The 19107-nt window shown below is 41.2% G+C and overlaps 1 protein-coding gene across 1 annotated transcript; it reads right to left on the reverse strand.

The window, feature by feature from the left end:
* Positions 1-16566: 16566 nt before the first annotated feature.
* On the reverse strand, positions 16567-17644 carry LOC128019555 (secretory phospholipase A2 receptor-like). The gene has a single exon (XM_052605614.1). It carries the CDS (start codon positions 17633-17635, stop codon positions 16898-16900), a length of 738 nt encoding a protein of 245 aa, XP_052461574.1. The 5' UTR covers positions 17636-17644; the 3' UTR covers positions 16567-16897.
* Positions 17645-19107: the final 1463 nt, after the last annotated feature.

Here is a 19107-nt window from a genome sequence, read left to right on the forward strand (position 1 = left end):
ACAGTAAACGGGCCAATAAATTTGGGAGCCAACTTATTAGATACGGAGCGGAGAGGAATATTCTTAGTAGAAAGCCACACTTTTTGACCTACGACGTATACGGGAGGCCTAGACTGGTGGCGTTCGGCTTTGGCCTTAGTGCGCGCCCCAACTTGGAGTAGAGTCTCGCGGGCTCTAGTCCAAGTGCGGTGACACATCTGGACAAAGGTGTGAATGGAGGGGACCGCGACTTCGGATTCCAGACTGGGGAAAATAGGTAGACAATTGTTGGCTCCAGGAGGAAGGATTCTTGGAGACCAAACATCCCAACACCCTTTCCAAATCTTGGTTGGCTCTCTCGGTTTGACCATTGCTCTGGGGATGAAACCCTGAGGACAGACTTACAGTCACACCCAGTAATCTACAGAATTCTTGCCAAAATTTGGACACAAATTGGGGTGCCCTGTCGGAAACCACGTCTATCGGGAGACCATGTAAATGAAAGACGTGATCTACGACGGTCAACGCTGTCTCCTTGGCTGAGGGTAATTTGGGCAAGGGAATAAAATGGGCCGCCTTCGAGAACCGGTCCACCACGGTCAAAACTACCATGTTGCCCTGGGAGGGCGGGAGGGCGGTAATAAAATCTAGAGCGATGTGGGACCAGGGTCTCGAAGGGACCGGCAGCGGTCTTACCAGTGGCACAAACCGAGCAAGCCAAAACAAAACTGTGAATGTCGCGAGCCATAGATGGCCACCAGAATCGTTGCTTGACTAAAAATCTAGTGCGGTTAACCCCTGGATGGCAAGCTACATTAGAGCAATGTCCCCACTGGATAACGTTGGACCTTAATCCCTCCGGCACAAATAAGCGATTCGATGGGCACCCGGTCGGAGGCGTTACCCCTTCTAAGGCCGTTCTGACCTTCGATTCGATCTCCCATGTGAGTGTGGAGACCACTAATGTCTCAAGAAAAATACACTCGGGAGTGGACGGGTGTTCGGAATGGTCAAACATACGTGACAAAGAGTCGGGTTTAATATTTTTGGAACCTGGGCGGTACGAGATAGTAAAGTCAAAATGTCCGAAAAAAAATTGCCCACCGAGCCTGCCTGGAGTTCAACCTTTTGGCAGTGCTAATGTATTCTAAATTCTTGTGGTCTGTCCATACAATAAAAGTAACCCCCGATCCTTCTAATGAGTGTCGCCATTCCTCCAATGCCATCTTAACTGCCAACAATTCTCAGTTACCAATATCGTAATTTTGTTCGGCAGGGGATAAACGATAAGAAAAATACGCGTAAGGGTGGACCTTGTCATCTGAGGGAGAATGTTGCGATAACACCGCTCCTACCCCCACCTCCGACACATCGACCTCCACCACAAACTGACGTGCTGGGTCCGGGGTGATCAAAATAGGGGCTGAAACGAAGCAGCTCTTCAGTTTTGCAAACACAGCCTCAGCTGTGTCTAACCACCTGAATGCAGTTCAGTTGGCGGAGGTCAAGGCGGTCAGAGGTGCGGCTAGTTGGCTGAAGTTGCGAATAAAACGCTGGTAGAAGTTGGCGAACCCCAGAAACCTCTGTAGGGCCTTACGGGAATCTGGACTTGGCCACTCTACTACAGCCTTAACCTTCTCGGGATCCATGCGTATTCCCTCAGTCGACACGATATACCCCAAAAATGGAATTGACTGTGCATGAAACTCGCATTTGTCCACCTTGACAAAAAGCCCGTTCTCTAGCAACCTCTGAAGCACTCGTCGGAATTGCTGCACATATTCCTGGAGAGAAGAAGAAAAAAATCAATGTGTCGTCCAGGTAGACATATATGAACTGCTCAATCATATCTCGCAGCATGTCGTTGACGAGTGCCTGGAAGACCGCTGGGGAGTTGGGCATGACCAAATATTCAAAGTGCCCTCTGGGGGTATTAAAGGCGGTCTTCCATTCATCATCTGAATTTTCAGATGATCAGCGGCAACACCCACATGAAACAATCAACATGACGTAACATGAACACTGCAGGAGACGATGCATTCATGAACCGTGACATCTACAATCTGCATAAATGTTGTTCCAGTGCTGTCCCAGTCATCATACCTGATTTTAAGAGTTTTAGAAACCTCAGGTTTCAGTCCATTCACAAATGTGGTTTAAAGAGGCATGCTAGTGTCTTCACAGAGTTCTTCAAAGTTGTTGTTCAAACCAGCATGTTCCATCCAAGTTTGTCTGAAGCGTTTTTCAAACTCTGCAACACTTTCTCCTGTCTTTTGCACACAAGAGGTAATTTTAGCCCAATTAACCTCTGCAGGTTTCAGTTCAGATAAGAAGGTTTGAACCGCTTCCCATCCAGCTTCAATGTTTCACCAATCCTTCTTTCAACACTTTTTGTAAGTCGTGGTTGGTCATTGTCTCTTAAGTTCACATTAACAATCATCACACTGTCCAGTGGATGTAAATTGTAGATTTTCTGCAAGCGTTGAAGGAATTGCCATACTTCCCGTGGTTGCTTGTACACATCTGGCAATTCTTTTGACCATTTGTCAACTTGCTCTGGAGTTACTGGCTGGTATGTTCTGTATGGAACATATTTATTTATTACCTTTTTACTGTGCAAGTTCATCGTTCACCATCTTCCTCATACTCCTCTTCATTTTCAGTTTCAACATCAGTCCTTCTGTTCTTAATAATTACAGGAGCAAGTCTAACCTCCAGTTTGTCCTTTGTAATTTCAGTATGTGTGTTGATATCTGCATCATTGTTATTAGAGCTGCTTGAAGCTTTTGATTCCAGTCGTATGGAGAGCAAAGTTATCAACTTGTCATTCTCATGTAACAGTCTTTCTTTGTCTTTCTTTAAAGTCTGTAATTGTTCAGCCAGTGCTCGAACATTTGCTTTCTCTGCTTTGCTCTCATGTTGTAATTTGTCAGTTTCACATCTCTGTAGATGCTGTCTAATTTGTTTGAGCAAAATTACAGACAAGCCATCTCTGTTGGTGTTTGTACTTAAGCACTGCATCTTTCCATAAGCCCTTTTAATGTCCGGCAAAGCCCATAGTCCACTCTCTGAGTACTTGATGCTGTACTTCTGGCAGATGTCATCATGGCACTTCCTCAGTCCCAGCCTTTTGTCCCGATATGCATTTAGATTCTCCAACATCTGATCAATGGTAACATTTGGAGGTTCTGTCCCATGTCTTTCTGTTGTTGGCCTCAATGCATGACTATTGCCATTGTTTTGTGCAGACTCAGCCATGGCAAATACAGGAAAAGTGCCCTCAGAGGTGTGAAAACAGAACAAAAGGTGTTAGAACTGTTAAAGGTACTTATTTAGATTTAAATTCACAGCAATCTGTTAGACTGACCATTTTCAGTTACACAGACAAATCATTAGTTTAAAAGCTCAGCTTAGTTTTCAATCTTACATTTAAAACAAATATTTACATTCAGGGTAATTTTCCTTATTTAATTTTTTGAATTGAGTTTTAGCTCAGAAGGCTTTATTACATTTTCAGATTTGTCCCTTAGACAATTTACCAAAATGACAAAGTAACATAAATAACTGCCACTGTTTCGTAAACACTAGATTGTAACGAGTCCAACATGTTTTGATGTAGGCTTAAGCTGTATATGTTTAGTTATAATTTGATTTTAGCCCAATGACACATACTGTACAAGGTTTTTGTGTTGGGGGCTGCAAAGTGGATAAACCAGCTCTGGCTTGGCTAGGGTAGTTAAATGTGTGATTTCAAGATGTAAATGTCCTGTTTATTAACAGCGTGAATGCAAGGTTACTTACATCGTAAACAATGTAATTCACAATGTCCATATGTGTGCACTGAGGTAAATGGTCCATTTCTATGTGCCATTCCGCTGCAGGGATCTTGTATGGGTCGATATTTTGGATGCCTGAGAGCTTCTCCAAATACCGCTGTTTTGGGCTTGGTGTGAGCTTGTTCCTGTAAGGTCCCCTTTCTTTTGCCTTATCTTTTTGCATTGCTTTACTTTCTTCATTTCTTTCTCGTATTCGTAGATCCGTCTCTTTTCCGCCAACATAATAAATTCACAAAAATGAAAGAGCTCTGGAATGTTTAGTCGTGCCTCTGTGAAGTTCTGAATGCATTGCCCCTGGCAACCGATAGCGTGTCCTACCATCATGGCCGACCGGCTCAGACCCCGCCCAAATCAACCCAAATCGGCACGTGACTCTTCACTCTCAATAGTTTCATGGCTTTATGCCATCATCTTCTAACTCAGAACATTTCTTTCAATCTAAATTAGTGGATACTGAATTAGCACCAAGTCAAGACTTCCCAATTCTTGCAGCAAAATCAGTCCCAATTCTTTCTATGGCTCCTATAGTCTCTGGACAAATGGACTAAATTTTTTGTTTTTGTTTTTTTACACAATTCCTACAAATAAAAAGAATGGACAAAGCCTTTTTTTCTACAATCTCTTTATGAATTGACTAAATTGTTTCCTAAACAATTCCTACAGACATAAAGAGTAAGGACCAAGTTTATGCTTCTACAATCTCTTGATTACTGGACAAAATTGTTTCTTAAACAATTCCTACAGATACAAAGAGAAAATACCAAGCCCTTGCTTCTACAATCTCTTGATTACTGGACTAAATTGTTTCTTTCACACAGTTCCTACAGACATAAAGAGAAAGGACCAAGCCTTTGCTTCTACAGTCTCTTGATGAACAGACTACATTGTTTCTTAAACAATTCTTTCAGACTCCAGAGAACAGGACTAAGCCTATAATTACACATCTATGGTCCCTACAGTCTCATAAGAATGGACTAAACCTTTCTTAAATGATTCTTACAGACTCGAGAACAGGACCAAGCTATAAACACTTTTTCTATAGCTCCTACAGTCTCAGAACAATTAACTAAATCATTTAAAAGGCTCCTACAGACTCAAGAGAAAGGCCTAAACCAAAAATTCTTAAACAGTGCTACACTGGTTATTATGGTCACACTACATACATCAAATGATCTGCTTAAAAAGTTTTCATTAAGTTCTTTTAGAGAGCTGATAGTTTCACTCACCAAATAAGAATCTCTGAGACAGGATCAAGTTGATTCAAATAACTTATGTCCACAGAAGCGGTCTGTTGATCTTCAACACAAGAACTCTTCTGTTCACTTCTTGTTGCAGTTGGTGAGTTCTCTTCTTGTCAGTCTGCATTTGATTTTGCCGCATTTGGCTGAGCAGTGGTTTGGGTGGCTCGCCAATGTACTAGATTTCTCTAATACATAAAATAAGTAAGCTTGACCAAAGTTCTTGTGGGGATAAGAATTTATTGAAGGTAGCAGTGTAGCAGTTCTTCAGCATTGATGTTATCAGGTCATCCTTCATAGAATCTTAACCCAAAGTACTGTCTGTGAGAACAGACCTTTATATCTGTTAACAAATGTGCTACAAACAATAAAATAACACCCCATGGAGAGACAATGATAGTGTAACCTTTTGATGACTTGAAAGGATCTCTCCCATTCATTGACCTGATGTTGACCTAAGAGGGTGATTATATGTGCCAGTTTTTTCACACTTTTGTGAACAAAGTACAGCTGGCTACAGTTTATTGCGAATACATTGAACTAATGTTAATTTAAAAAAAAAGAAATTTCAGGTCCCGTATTCCCCCGTGGGACTTGGTTGTAAATGGTAAATGGACTGCATTTATGTAGCGCTTTCAACAGACCACATGGCCATCCAAAGCGGTTTACAATTTGCCTCACATTCACCCATTCACACACCGACTGTGGTTTCTGTCATTCAAGGCGCCATCCAGCTCATCGGGAACAGCTGGGGTTAGGTGTCTTGCTCAAGGACACCTCGACACATGGTCAGGTGGAGCCGGGGATTGAAACACCAACCTTCCGGTTTGTAGACAACCTACATGAACCACTGAGCCACTGCCGCCTGGTTGTGGTGTTAGAGGCTCTTTGTAAAGCTCCATTCGAGCTTTACAAAGAGCTCAGAAATCTGACCCTTAAAAAGTCCAGGATCCAATTACAGAAGGAACTGTTAAGGCCCAGCAGGTTTAGTTTGTTGATGAGCTGTTGTGGTATTATTGTGTTGAATGCTGAGCTGAAGTCTTTATTCTCTAGGTGGGTAAGAGCCAGGTGGAGGGTGGAGGAAATTACATCATCTCACAGACAAGAATGAGGCAAGACAAAGAGAATTCCTAGGGCAGGCATGAGTCATCGATCAGTGAATGCAATCCAGAGGTCTTGACAAAAGGGGTAATTACGCCACAACATGTAGTGATGCAGGCCTTCTGCCATCCTGCCAGCCCAACCAAGAGAAGCTAAATTGTATGTGTTCAGTTCGAGCACAGGACACATACATCCACAGAGCTGCCCTGTGGAGAAAATTGGACCAATTGCTAGTATGCTATGGTTCCTCCAAAAGGGTCTTTCCTGCATCTAAGCATACTATTAGTCGTTGGATAGTCGAGGCTTTCAACGCCACCTATGAGTCCTCTGGTCTTCCCCCGCCGTTGGGAGCCAAGGCTGCACTACAGTTCCCGTACCTGACAGTAATGCAGCTGCCCAGCACGCTCTCTATGATTCCTCTGTAGATTGTTGTGAGGATGGGTGGAGAGAGACTTGCTCTTTTCAGTCGGCAGAGAAAGTGAAGGCACTGTTGTGCCTTCTTGGAGAGTGACATGGTGTTGGTGGTCCAGGTGAGATCCTCTGTGATGTGCACCTCCAAGAATTTAGTGCTGCTTACAAGTGCTGGGTGGTCAACAAAGTTCTACTGAAGTCCATCACAACCTCCTTTGTCTTCTCCACATTGAGGGACAAGTTGTTAGTGCCACACCATTCAGCCAGCTGTGCCACTTCCTCTCTTTATTGCGTTTCATCGCTGTTGCTGATGAGACCTACCATTGTGTCATTGAGACCTACCACAGTTGTGTCATCCGCAAACTTGATGATGTGGTTGGAGCTGAACTTGGCCATCCAGTCGTGAGTCAGCAGCCTGAAGAGCAGTGCTCGAGGTGTTGTGGCCGACATGGACTGACTGAGGTCTTCCAGTTAGGAAGTCCAGGATCCAATTACAGAAGGAACTGTTAAGGCCCAGCAGGTTTAGTTTGTTGATGAGCTGTTGTGGTATTATTGTGTTGAATGCTGAGCTGAAGTCTTTATTCTCTAGGTGGGTAAGAGCCAGGTGGAGGGTGGAGGAAATTAAATCATCTCACAGACAAGAATGAGGCAAGACAAAGAGTATTCCTAGGGCAGGCATGAGTCATCGATCAGTGAATGTAATCCAGAGGTCTTGACAAAAGGGGTAATCTGTAAAGACAAGCAATAGTCCAGGTTGGAGCAAACCGTATCCAAGACAGGGATAGGCAAATGGGTAATCCAATATACACAGGCGAGAATCAAAGGACCGGAAAACAGGCAGGGCAAAACTATGACAGGACTAGGCTAGACTAGGACACAGGAAATCTAGAAACTAATTAGTAGCTATCAACGAACAGTGATATGTGTTAAATAGGGATGTAACGGTATGAAAATGTATCATCACGATTATAGTGACTGGTTATCATATTTATTGTTATAATGTGCTAGAGATGTTAAAAAAGTACATACACATAAATCACTTAACCAAGTTTTATATTTAAAAATCAACAAACAACAAATAAAATGACTTTTTGTTCGCATAATCACTAAAACAATAACATTACCAATGATGTCCGGATTTTAAATGACAACTTGACTGACAACAGTTTAATAGTGTTCAAGATTTCAGGATTGAGATATCTAATGTAAATGTTCAAATAAAGCTTTGAAAAAGTTTAACAAAAAGGTAAACCTCACATTTCAGCCTTTAAATAAGAAAGAAGAAAAATAATAATAAAACAAGAGAGTGTAAAGAAATACCGTTTGTGAGAAGCAGTTAAATCAGCGGGAGTTAAAAGCAGATCGTAAGTGTATTTATTTCTTGTCTCATTAGTGTTTAACGCAGTGGTCATTGCTAGGAAACACTTGTTTGTTTACTGTGTTGAGGCGTGCTGCGTTTGGTCTCGTACTCTATCGCATACGTTGTCAGTGTTGTGCGCTTGCTTAGACCTTTGTTGTGATAAACAGTAAAGTGTGTTCAAGCACCAGCCAAGAGAGTGTAAAGAAATACCCTTTGTGAGAAGCAGTTAAATCAGCGGGAGTTAAAAGCAGATCGTAAGTGTATTTATATCTTGTCTCATTAGTGTTTAGCGCAGTTGTCGTTGCTAGGAAACACTTGTTTGTTTACTGTGTTGAGACGTGCTGCGTTTGGTCTCGTACTCTATCGCATACGTTGTCAGTGTTGGGCGCTTGCTTAGACCTTTGTTGTGATAAACAGTAAAGTACGTTCAGCTGAATTCAATTTCCGTTTTGTCGGTTTTAAAAAAGATTAGTATACCGCGGCAGCGGTCACGGCAGCCCTCCAGTTAAGCCCTCCTCGTGTGAAGACCGAAGAGTGTAAAGACCATTGACTCTACCATGCGACTCCAACGGGCAGGGAAACCGGCAGGGGATATAAGTATTTTTTTGATTAATCTTTTTCCTTTTCCTTGTTTCATTTCTGTTTCAGTTGTTTTTTTTAATAACCAAATCTTACTATGTGTTTCCAGATCCCTACTATCATTACCACTCATAAACCATGCAACACACAATGTAGATCTTAACAACCTGCATACTTTGCCTATGTCTGCTAATACACTACTTTCTTTTCCTATTGGTCTCTGGAATTGCCAGTCTGCTGTAAACAAAACTGATTTCTTCTATTATTAGTCATTCAAAGCTTAATCTCATGGCCCTAACAGAGACCTGGATCAAACCAGAGGACACTGCTACACCTGCAGCACTCTCCAATAATTTCTCATTTCCCCACTCTCCCCGTTTGACTGGAAGAGGTGAAGATACTGGTCTGCTCATCTCTAATGATTGGAAATTTAATCCTTTACCATCTTTGGGTATCAACAGCTCCTTTGAATCTCATTCAGTTACTGTTACCTACCCTTTTAAAATACATTTTTTAGTTGTCTATCGACCCCCAGGACCACTGGGTAACTTTTTGGATGAATTAGATGTGTTGCTCTCAACCTTTTCTGAGGATGGTACTCCCCTAGTTATGCTTGGAGATTTCAACATTCATCTAGATAAACCATTGTTTGCCGATTTCCACACTCTGCAAGTCTCTTTTGATCTCAACCGAGTGTCAACTACTGCTACTCACAAATCAGGCAACCAATTGCACCTTATTTATACACAAAACTGCTCTACTGATCATGTTCTGGTTACTCCACTGCACACATCGGATCACTTCCTCCTCACTCTTAACCTCACCATGATCCCTGACATATCACTTACCCCTCCACATGTCATCTTTCGATGTAACCTACGCACACTTTCACCCTCCCGGCTATCTGCAATAGTTTCATCTTCACTTCCTTCCCCTAAACTGTTTGCATCTTTGGATGCTAACAGTGCTACTGATACTTTCTGCTCCACTCTTACATCTAGTTTAGACACTGTTTGCCCCTTATCTTCAAGGCCAGCCCGTAACACCCCTTCTGCCCCTTGGTTATCTGATGTTGTACGCGAACAACGTTCGAAGCTTAGAGCTTCTGAAAGGGTGTGGCGCAAGTCCAAAGATACTACTGATCTTATTGTGTATCAGTCACTCCTATCTTCTTTCTCTGCTAATGTCTCCTCTGCTAAAAGGACATACTACCATAACAAAATTAACAATTCATATAACTCTCGCATGCTTTTTAAAACATTTTCCTCACTTCTTTGTCCTCCTCCTCCTCCTCCTGCTTCATCTCTAATAGCTGACGACTTTGCAACGTTTTTCATTAATAAAATTAAACACATTAGTGCACAATTTTCCACACCACAATCAGTCAAGCTCATATCACCAGCAAACTTACACTCATTTACATCCTTCTCTTCACTCTCTGAGGCAGAAGTGTCAAAACTCATCCTTTCTAATCACCCTACAACTTGCCCGCTTGATCCAATTCCATCTCATCTCCTTCAAGCCATTTCTCCTGAAGTTGTACCTGCACTCACTCACATCATCAACACTTCCCTTCACACTGGTGTTTTTCCCTCATCATTTAGACAGGCACGTATAACTCCACTACTTAAGAAACCCAACCTCAACCCATCTCTTTTAGAGAACTACAGACCAGTTTCCCTTCTTCCTTTTATTGCAAAAACACTTGAACGAGCTGTGTTCAAACAAGTTTCTACATTTCTCACACACAACAATCTCCTTGACAGCAACAAATCTGGCTTCAGAAGTGGACATTCAACTGAGACGGCCTTGCTCTCAGTTGTTGAAGCTCTAAGACTGGCAAGAGCAGAATCCAAATCTTCAGTACTTATCCTGCTTGATCTGTCCGCTGCTTTTGACAAGGTTAACCACCAGATCCTCCTATCAGCGCTACTGGCGAAAGGCATCTCAGGAACAACACTTCAATGGTTTGAGTCTTACCTATCAGATAGGTTCTTCAAAGTATCTTGGAGAGGTGAGGTGTCCAAGTCTCAACATCTAACTACTGGGGTGCCTCAGAGCTCAGTTCTTGGACCACTTCTCTTCTCTATCTACATGGCATCATTAGGTTCTGTCATTCAAAAACATGGCTTTTCATACCACTGCTATGCTGATGACACTCAACTCTACCTCTCATTCCATCCTGATGATCCGACGGTAGCTATTCGCATCTCAGCTTGTCTAACTGACATTTCTTCCTGGATGATGGACCATCACCTTCAACTCAACCTTGCCAAGACAGAACTGCTTGTGATTCCAGCAAACCCGTAGTTCCATCACAATTTCACCATCAAGTTAGGCACATCAACCATAACTCCTTCAAAAACAGCTAGAAGCCCTGGAGTTATGATTGATGATCAGCTGACTTTCTCACACCACATTGCTAAAACTGTCCGATCCTGCAGATTTGCTTTATTCAACATCAAGAAGATCAATCCCTTTCTTTCGGAACATGCTGCACAACTCCTTGTTCAAGCTCTTGTTCTGTCCAGGCTGGACTATTGCAATGCCCTCTTGGCAGGTCTTCCAGCCAATTCTATCAAACCTTTACAATTTATTCGGAACGCGGCAGGAAGATTAATTTTCAATGAGCCAAAAAGAATACACGTCATACCTCTGTTTATCAATTTGCACTGGCTTCCAATAGCTGCTCGCATAAGATTCAAGGCATTGATGTTTGCCTACAAAACTACCACTGGCTCTGCTCCCATTTACCTAAATTCGTTACTTAAGACTTATGTGCCCTCTAGAAGCTTGCGTTCTGCAAGTGAACTTCGCTTGATTGTGCCATCCCAAAGAAGCACAAAGTCACTTTTACGGACTTTTAAATTAAATGTTCCCTTCTGGTGGAATGAACTCCCCAACTCAATCCGAGCAGCTGAGTCCTTAGCCATCTTCAAGAATCGGCTTAAAACACATCTCTTCCATCTTTATTTGACCCTCTAACTTTAACACTCACTATTCTAATTCTATTCTTTAAAAAATCTAACTAACTTTCTAATCTTTTTGTATTCTATTTTCTTTTCATTTATTATGCAATTGTATATGTATATGGGTGTGTATGTGTAAAGACCTCTAACTAGCTTGCTCTATTCTTTTATTTTTTTATTCTATCTGTTTTCTTTTTATTTATTATATTAGTTAAAATCCCATGCTACGTGTACTGTGTTAACCTAACTGAGACTTGTTATAGCACTTATATATCATTGCTCTTTTTGTTGTTTTTGATTGCTTCCACTGTCTTCCTCTGTAAGTCACTTTGGATAAAAGCGTCTGCTAAATGAGTAAATGTAAATGTAAATAAAGAAATGGTAGCTATATGTCAACATTATAATTGTTTGATAAACCTCAGTGATCGCAATAGTATTGCTATTAAGAACACTTCCTTTAGGTCAGCAGTTCTCAATTCCAGTTCTCGCGCCCCCCATCTCTGCATATTTCACATGTCTCTCTTTGTTAACACACCTGATTCAGATAATCAGCTTGTTAGAAGTGAGCTCCGTGCACGGACTGTGCACATTGACATGGTCCCTATACAGTGTTCCTTGCTCCCTGCTCTGTTGAAGTTTACCTCACTTTGGAACATTCATTCATGGATTTGCGCTGCACAACGACTCCACATACGGACATTTAAATTCACGTCTCGCACCAGAGTATGTGAGCAGAGTGGAAGGACAACAATTTCCCCTCCGCGCTCCAAGCATTCAAACATCACTCCGCTCCTGGTTCACCATTTCCCGCTCCCCACACCACTCCTCACTCCACTGATCAGAAACAGTTCTGCAGCCTAATTATTTCACTATGCTTGAAAAATCTGTTTTATTCAGAAATTATATTCAACCAAAAATACATGCATAATACTAGAAGAATAGTTTTAACATGGTTTATTGGAATACTACAGTTAGCGCAAGTCACCGAATATTCTTATGTTTCTGAAGTGAAATATGCTGCTGTGGCATGAGGACTGAAATTGAGAACCGCTGCTTTAGGTAAGCTATTACATTTTATCATGATTTATCATCGAACCGGTAATCATAACATCCCTCATGCTAAACAATACTCTGCCGTGAATGGTTGTTTGAGACTGATTCTTATAGTACCGTAGGTGAAATTGCTAGCAACTGTGTGTGATTGGTTTCAGGTGAGCTTGTGATTAGTGCAATGGAGCATGGGAAATGTAGTCCAGGGTGATGTGTAACAGTCTGTGTGGTGTGTGCAAGTGGATGTAAGTTCAAGGACAGGATTCGTGACACCACAGAGGAGCAGAAGACCACAAGGAAAGAGCAGATGGAGCAGAAGACCACCACAGAGGAGCAGAAGACCACCAGGCCAGAGCAGATGGAGCAGAAGATCACCACAGAGGTGCAGAAGACCACCAGGCCAGAGCACATGGAGCAGAAGACCACCACAGAGGAGCAGAAGACCACCAGGCCAGAGCAGATGGAGCAGAAGACCACCACAGAGCAGCAGAAGACCACCACAGAGGAGTAGAAGACCACCAGACTAGAGCAGATGGAGCAGAAGACCACCACAGAGGAGCAGAAGACCACCAGTCCAGAGCAGATGGAGCAGAAGACCACCACAGAGGAGCAGAAGACCACCAGTCCAGAGCAGATGGAGCAGAAGACCACCACAGAGGAGTAGAAGACCACCAGTCCAGAGCAGATGGAGCAGAAGACCACCACAGAGGAGCAAAAGACCACCAGGCCAGAGCAGATGGAGCAGAAGACCACCACAGAGCAGCAGAAGACCACCACAGATGAGTAGAAGACCACCAGACTAGAGCAGATGGAGCAGAAGACCACCACAGAGGAGTAGAAGACCACCAGTCCAGAGCAGATGGAGCAGAAGACCACCACATAGGAGCAAAAGACCACCAGTCCAGAGCAGATGGAGCAGAAGACCACCACAGAGGAGCAGAAGACCACCAGGCCATAGCAGATGGAGCAGAAGACTACCACAGAGGAGTAGAAGACCACCAGGCCAGAGCAGATGGAGCAGAAGACCACCACAGAGGAGCAGATGGAGCAGAAGACCACCACAGAGGATTAGAAGACCACCAGGCCAGAGCAAACAGAACAAAATACCATCACGGAGGAGTAGAAGACCACCAAGCCAGAACAGATGGAGCAGAAGACCACCACAGAGGATTAGAAGACCACCAGGCTAGAGCAAACAGAACAAAATATCATCACGGAGAAGTAGAAGACCACCAGGCCAGAGCAAACGGAACACAATACCATCACGGAGGAGTAGAAGACCACCAGGCTGGAACAGACAGAGCAGAAGCCCTTAACAACGGAACAGTCGGGACAGAAGCCCACCAGGTTGGAACAGTTGGGACAGAAGCCCACCAGGGCGGAGCAGACAGATTAGGAAACCATGGCAGAGACTGAGACCTGGTAAAAGCAGAGACAGACAACACATACAGAGTATTCACTGCCCCAAGGACAGAGGCAGAGAACACAAAAGGTTCATCCATACTTTCCCTGGTGACAGCTGAACAGGCAGACACTTCATAATTAAATGCATAGGTAGGAATGGGATAGACAGACTGGTCAAACTCAAGCTCATCATTTGAAACAGAACAGATAGATGACTCAAAATCAGACTCATTAGTTGGTACAAGACAGACAGATTGTGCAAAATTAGATGGATTATTAGAAACTGGTCTGATAGAAATTTCAGTGACTGAAACAGGACAGACATGTATGGTTCAAAATCAGACATATTACTTAAAATGAGTGGACAGACAGATAATTCAGGAATAGATTCATGGGTTGACACTGTATGGACAGACCGTTTTTTTGTTGTTGTTGTTGTTTTCTGTGTTATATTTCATCTGCAACAGCACTGTGAACTTGCATGAAACATCCATTTGGTCGTTAACATTTAAATGCATCATGCAAAAAATATGAGCAGTGTTCACAGCATGAAAGACCCGTAACTGGCAGATCACCTAGCTACTTCTTTTCTATACAGTACAGTAGGAAGTTAAACTAAATGAAATGTGGAGAATGTTAACTGTTACAAGATGACTGACAGGCCAGTTTACAGTGACAGGGTGCGTGTAACAGGTGCGACAGAGTGCTACTAACTCTTCTACTCTTCTACTACACACTCAAATGTGTGTATTTTTTCTTCACCAGAAGAGTTTTTTTTTAATGGCTTAGTATAAGTAGGTACATTATAGTGGGTGTAATTGGTAGCTTGTGATTAGTGCAATGGAGCATGGGAAATGTAGTTCAGGGTGATGTGTAACAGTCTGTTTGGAGTGAGAGTCAATATAATGGAAGGGTGACCTCTGGTGGCAAGTTGGTGGAAGTTCATGGAATATTTGTTTCATATATATATATATATATATATATATATATATATATATATATATATATATATATATATATATATATATATATATATATATATATATATATATATATATATATATATATATAATAACCTAAGCATCATCTCTTCGCCTGGCTGGATCTGGCTATAGCACTTGATCCATGGCTTGAATGAGGGGTATCCTGATATAGGGCTGGAGATCTTAAACCTTCCACCACCATGCCAGAAAAAAAAAAAAAAAAAAACATTTCAATGGGGTTGAGGAAGGCAGAGTATGGGGGGAGGTATAGGAGTGAAAATTCTGCATGATCATGAAACCAGTTTTGGTCCAGAGCAGATCAGTGGAAAAATACATAGTCCCAGATAACAATGTATCTCATCTGCTCTGCATCCATTTGTTCATCTGCTGTGACAATTTTGTGTAGTAAAAAATGTGCATTTAATTTTTGTATGTCTATAAAAGGTGAGAATGTGGGCCATGTTGTAAAGGACCTAAATTGGCATGGCGGTGGAGGATCTCCTTCTGCGTGATTGCAGCACACAATGTGGCCATTGATGTTTCTTAAAAAAACAGCCTCATCTATGAAGATAAATTCAAGTGGGATTGGAACAGCATCAATAAGGAAAACTCAAAAACAGATTTACTTACCTCCACATATTCATGTCATAGGTCTTTTACTCTTTCAGAATTTCTTTTAAAGGGCCCTCGGTAGATTTGTTTCATCTGTATGTGATGTTTTTTAAGGATTCGCTCCAGTGTTGATAATGAGACATGATGGACATTGTTGAAAACTGTGTGTGGCTGTATTTTGGAAAGAAGTGTCTTAAAATTGCAAAGAAGTGACATAATGGTATTTCTGTGTCTAGTGTAGAGAAGTGTGTTACAGTTTTTGCAGAATTGCTAAAACACATTTCTTGAAACTATCACTAATTTTCTCAAAACCATAAACACAAATCCAAACTTTCAAACTAAATTCACAGAACCCCTGACTCTTCTTGCAAAATCAAACAATCACTTCAAAACAATTTCACCTCTACTCAAAATCAAACAAAGCTTTCAAATCATTGATTCAGATGTATTGTAAACATTGACAACCATGTTGCAGTTGTGCTTAACTTTTGCTTTCTTGTGTTTAGGGTTCTGCATCTCATGTTTATCACGTTGCAAATTGCATTTATATGAGTAAGAATGTGTTTAGAGTTTTACAAAAAAGGGTGCATGAGATCTGCAAAACAGTGTCTAAACTGCAGAAAGAGTGATTTATTAAATTCTAGAGTTTGCCCATGTCCATTTGATGCTTTTGATACACAAAGGAGAAATGGAGCATTTGTGAGTTTCTCACTTTACTAGAACACTGATACTTTTGGGGTTAGAGATTCTTCCAGCACAACCAAGATTTCGTATTTAGGATGATCAGAATGCTATCTCTTCAAATATCCAAATGTCTTTTAAAGAGCATTTTCACATCAGACACTAATTAAAAATGATAGCCATTGACTTACTTTACATTACATTATAACCCAGAATACATAGTATACAGTGGACAGATGTACTCTCAAAAACATCACAGTAAAACATAAGAGGATAAAGATATAATTCTATTTTATTCAAAAGTAACAATAATAACAATAACAATCATTTGAAAAATAATTATAGTAATAATAATTCATGCATCTGGCGGTTACAACAATATAATTTATTTAAGTTTAACATGACTTGACAAAAACCTAAGTAATGTCTATGTAGTCTCCTATCCAGAGGAAAGCTTCTTTCCAGTGAGCACAGAGCAGGAGACAGCAGTGTCACCCGGCTTGGCCAAAAAAAAAATTACAATTAAGCTTATGTTATTTTAATAATGAAAATGTTTAACTGTTGTTGTTAAAGGTTCCGATAATATATGAGGTTTACAGTACAAATATGTCAGCTGGCCCAAATATTATATTGGCACAGTATATATCTAGTTACAATTTTGGATCCTGAAAAAGCTGTTCAAGTGACATACCGTCTACTGACAAAAGAAGCTGAACTTCTCGTCACAGTTTCTGTTTGTCCAAAGATGTGTTTGCTTGTCCAGGGCTCCACAACGAAGGTCTCTGGCAGGACACTGGTGCTGTTCATTCTGATCCCAGGCTGTGTAGTTAAGATCATCTCCATTGACCCAGAACCAGTCCCCTGCTAGAAAACGCAGACCAGTCCACACATATTCTGTTTCAGCCTGTGTGCTTTCCAGTAAAGCAGAAGCCAGTCTTTCCATTGTACTCAGACTTGCCAGATCTTTATAATGAGTTCTGCAGTATTCCAGAGCTCCATCCCAGGTCTCATTCTGCAGCACCAGAGTGAAGTTTGTCATACAGAAAAAGTTTAGCTGTTCTCTGCATTTTTCATCATGCAATTTCTTAGTGTCTTTGTATAGAAAGCCACAGTTTTCAGTGATAAGGTTATTTGGTTGGTCATTATCCCAGCTAAGTTGTACAGCATCTATACCTCCTGACCACTTCCAGACTCCAATTTCAGGCTTTTTGTAGAGTCCAACCCAGGCATTAGACGTTTGAGCAGAAGAATTAGCTAAAAATTGCTGTTCCTCAGTGTAATTGACGAAGGTGGAAAGGGAATGGAAATAAGTTTTGCAGTACTGTTGTGCACTACACCATTTCCTCTGCTTATCCACAAAGAAATGTTTTTTGAGACCAGAGGAGAGTAAGTAGAGCTCCATGATTAGGAGCACAGCGAGTGTCGTCTTCATCTTCTTCTACTGAAGAGGTTCTGTGATTTTTCAAAGATCAGTTGAAGTTAAGGACAGAACTGTGCATGATGACATTGACTCTCTCTTTTTTAAACTGACATACAGCCAATGACAAATGACTGTGATGCTGTGACCAATCACTGAACACCTTGGTTGCACACCTGTCTGTACCAGAACAAACAAAACAGGTGCATTTAACCAATCAGAGAAACCTCTTAATATGTCTAAGAAAAAAACTGTGGGCAGATAAATATGGCATTAATTATTTTTGCATGCACTCCCAAATTTGGTTAATGTAGTGGTCCCTGGATTGGCTCTCATCTGAGCAACATACAAATACAAGTTGTTTTAATTGGTTCTATTTTAATCCTCCAAGGCAGTTTCTGGTTAACTTAGCATAGATGAAATCAAATGCCTCCAATGTGTATCAAAAGTTTATGGTGTCTGAGATTCAGACAAGAATTGAAATGTGTAACCAGGCAAATTTATTCATTACTACCTTTGAGAAAATCAATGTATAGCATAAATCATGGTCACAATATATTTAGGATTCTGATATACTTTAAAACCTGTCACCTTCTGACTTTCTCTCAAGTACTCTGTTTTACAGACCCAACTGATTGTTTTTCCAAAGTAGAAAATGCAAATCAAAATCAAGTAAAGCAAATCTTGAATACAATCCAAACAAGCTGGCAAGCATTTGCCTTTGGGATCGCTGGTGCAGAAAGGAAACATTCTCCACAGTAAGAAGATCTGCAGAGACTAAGAATTACCTAAGAATCACCTGAATTACCACCTAATCTCATATATAGAAAATAACTTGCTTGGTTTTTCTTTGACTCAGTAATAATAAAACATATATAAGAGATCAAGGGCTCCATGAACTCAGCTGAGTGTGTCAGATATGAGAGACATACAACATGTGCGGAGTGCTTGGTCCCCAGGACCAGGATTGAAAACCACTGATGTAGCATGCTATGTGTATGAATCTACATCTACATTATCACCTCCATCTCATACACACTGCTGGAAGAGGTTTCAAAAGGGCAAGCATGATGCTAATAGCAACAAGTCCATTTTCCTGCTCTTGTCAATTTGCCTATTCCTTGTAACCCTCAGGAAGCATCTGTAAACACCTCCAGCTTACAGTGTCTGAAGGGAGTGAATAGATGAGAATGTGAGACATGAATAGCGACAACATCCACTTTTCTCTCAACACAACCCTTCCTTACTGAATCCTGTTAACATAGAATTATACATGACCATTCCAATGGGTTATTAGTGAAGCATCCCCTATATATATATATATATATATATATATATATATATATATATATATATATATATATATATATACTGTAGATGGCGATTAAAGAGTGGGAAAATTCAGCATCCTAACCTCCCTTCATCAAGAAACAAACACATCTCCTCCAGATAAGATAGTGAGATACTAAAAGTGACTCCCCAACATG

The sequence above is a fragment of the Carassius gibelio genome, chromosome A9 (genome assembly GCF_023724105.1).
Source record: "Carassius gibelio isolate Cgi1373 ecotype wild population from Czech Republic chromosome A9, carGib1.2-hapl.c, whole genome shotgun sequence".
NCBI lineage: Eukaryota > Metazoa > Chordata > Actinopteri > Cypriniformes > Cyprinidae > Carassius > Carassius gibelio.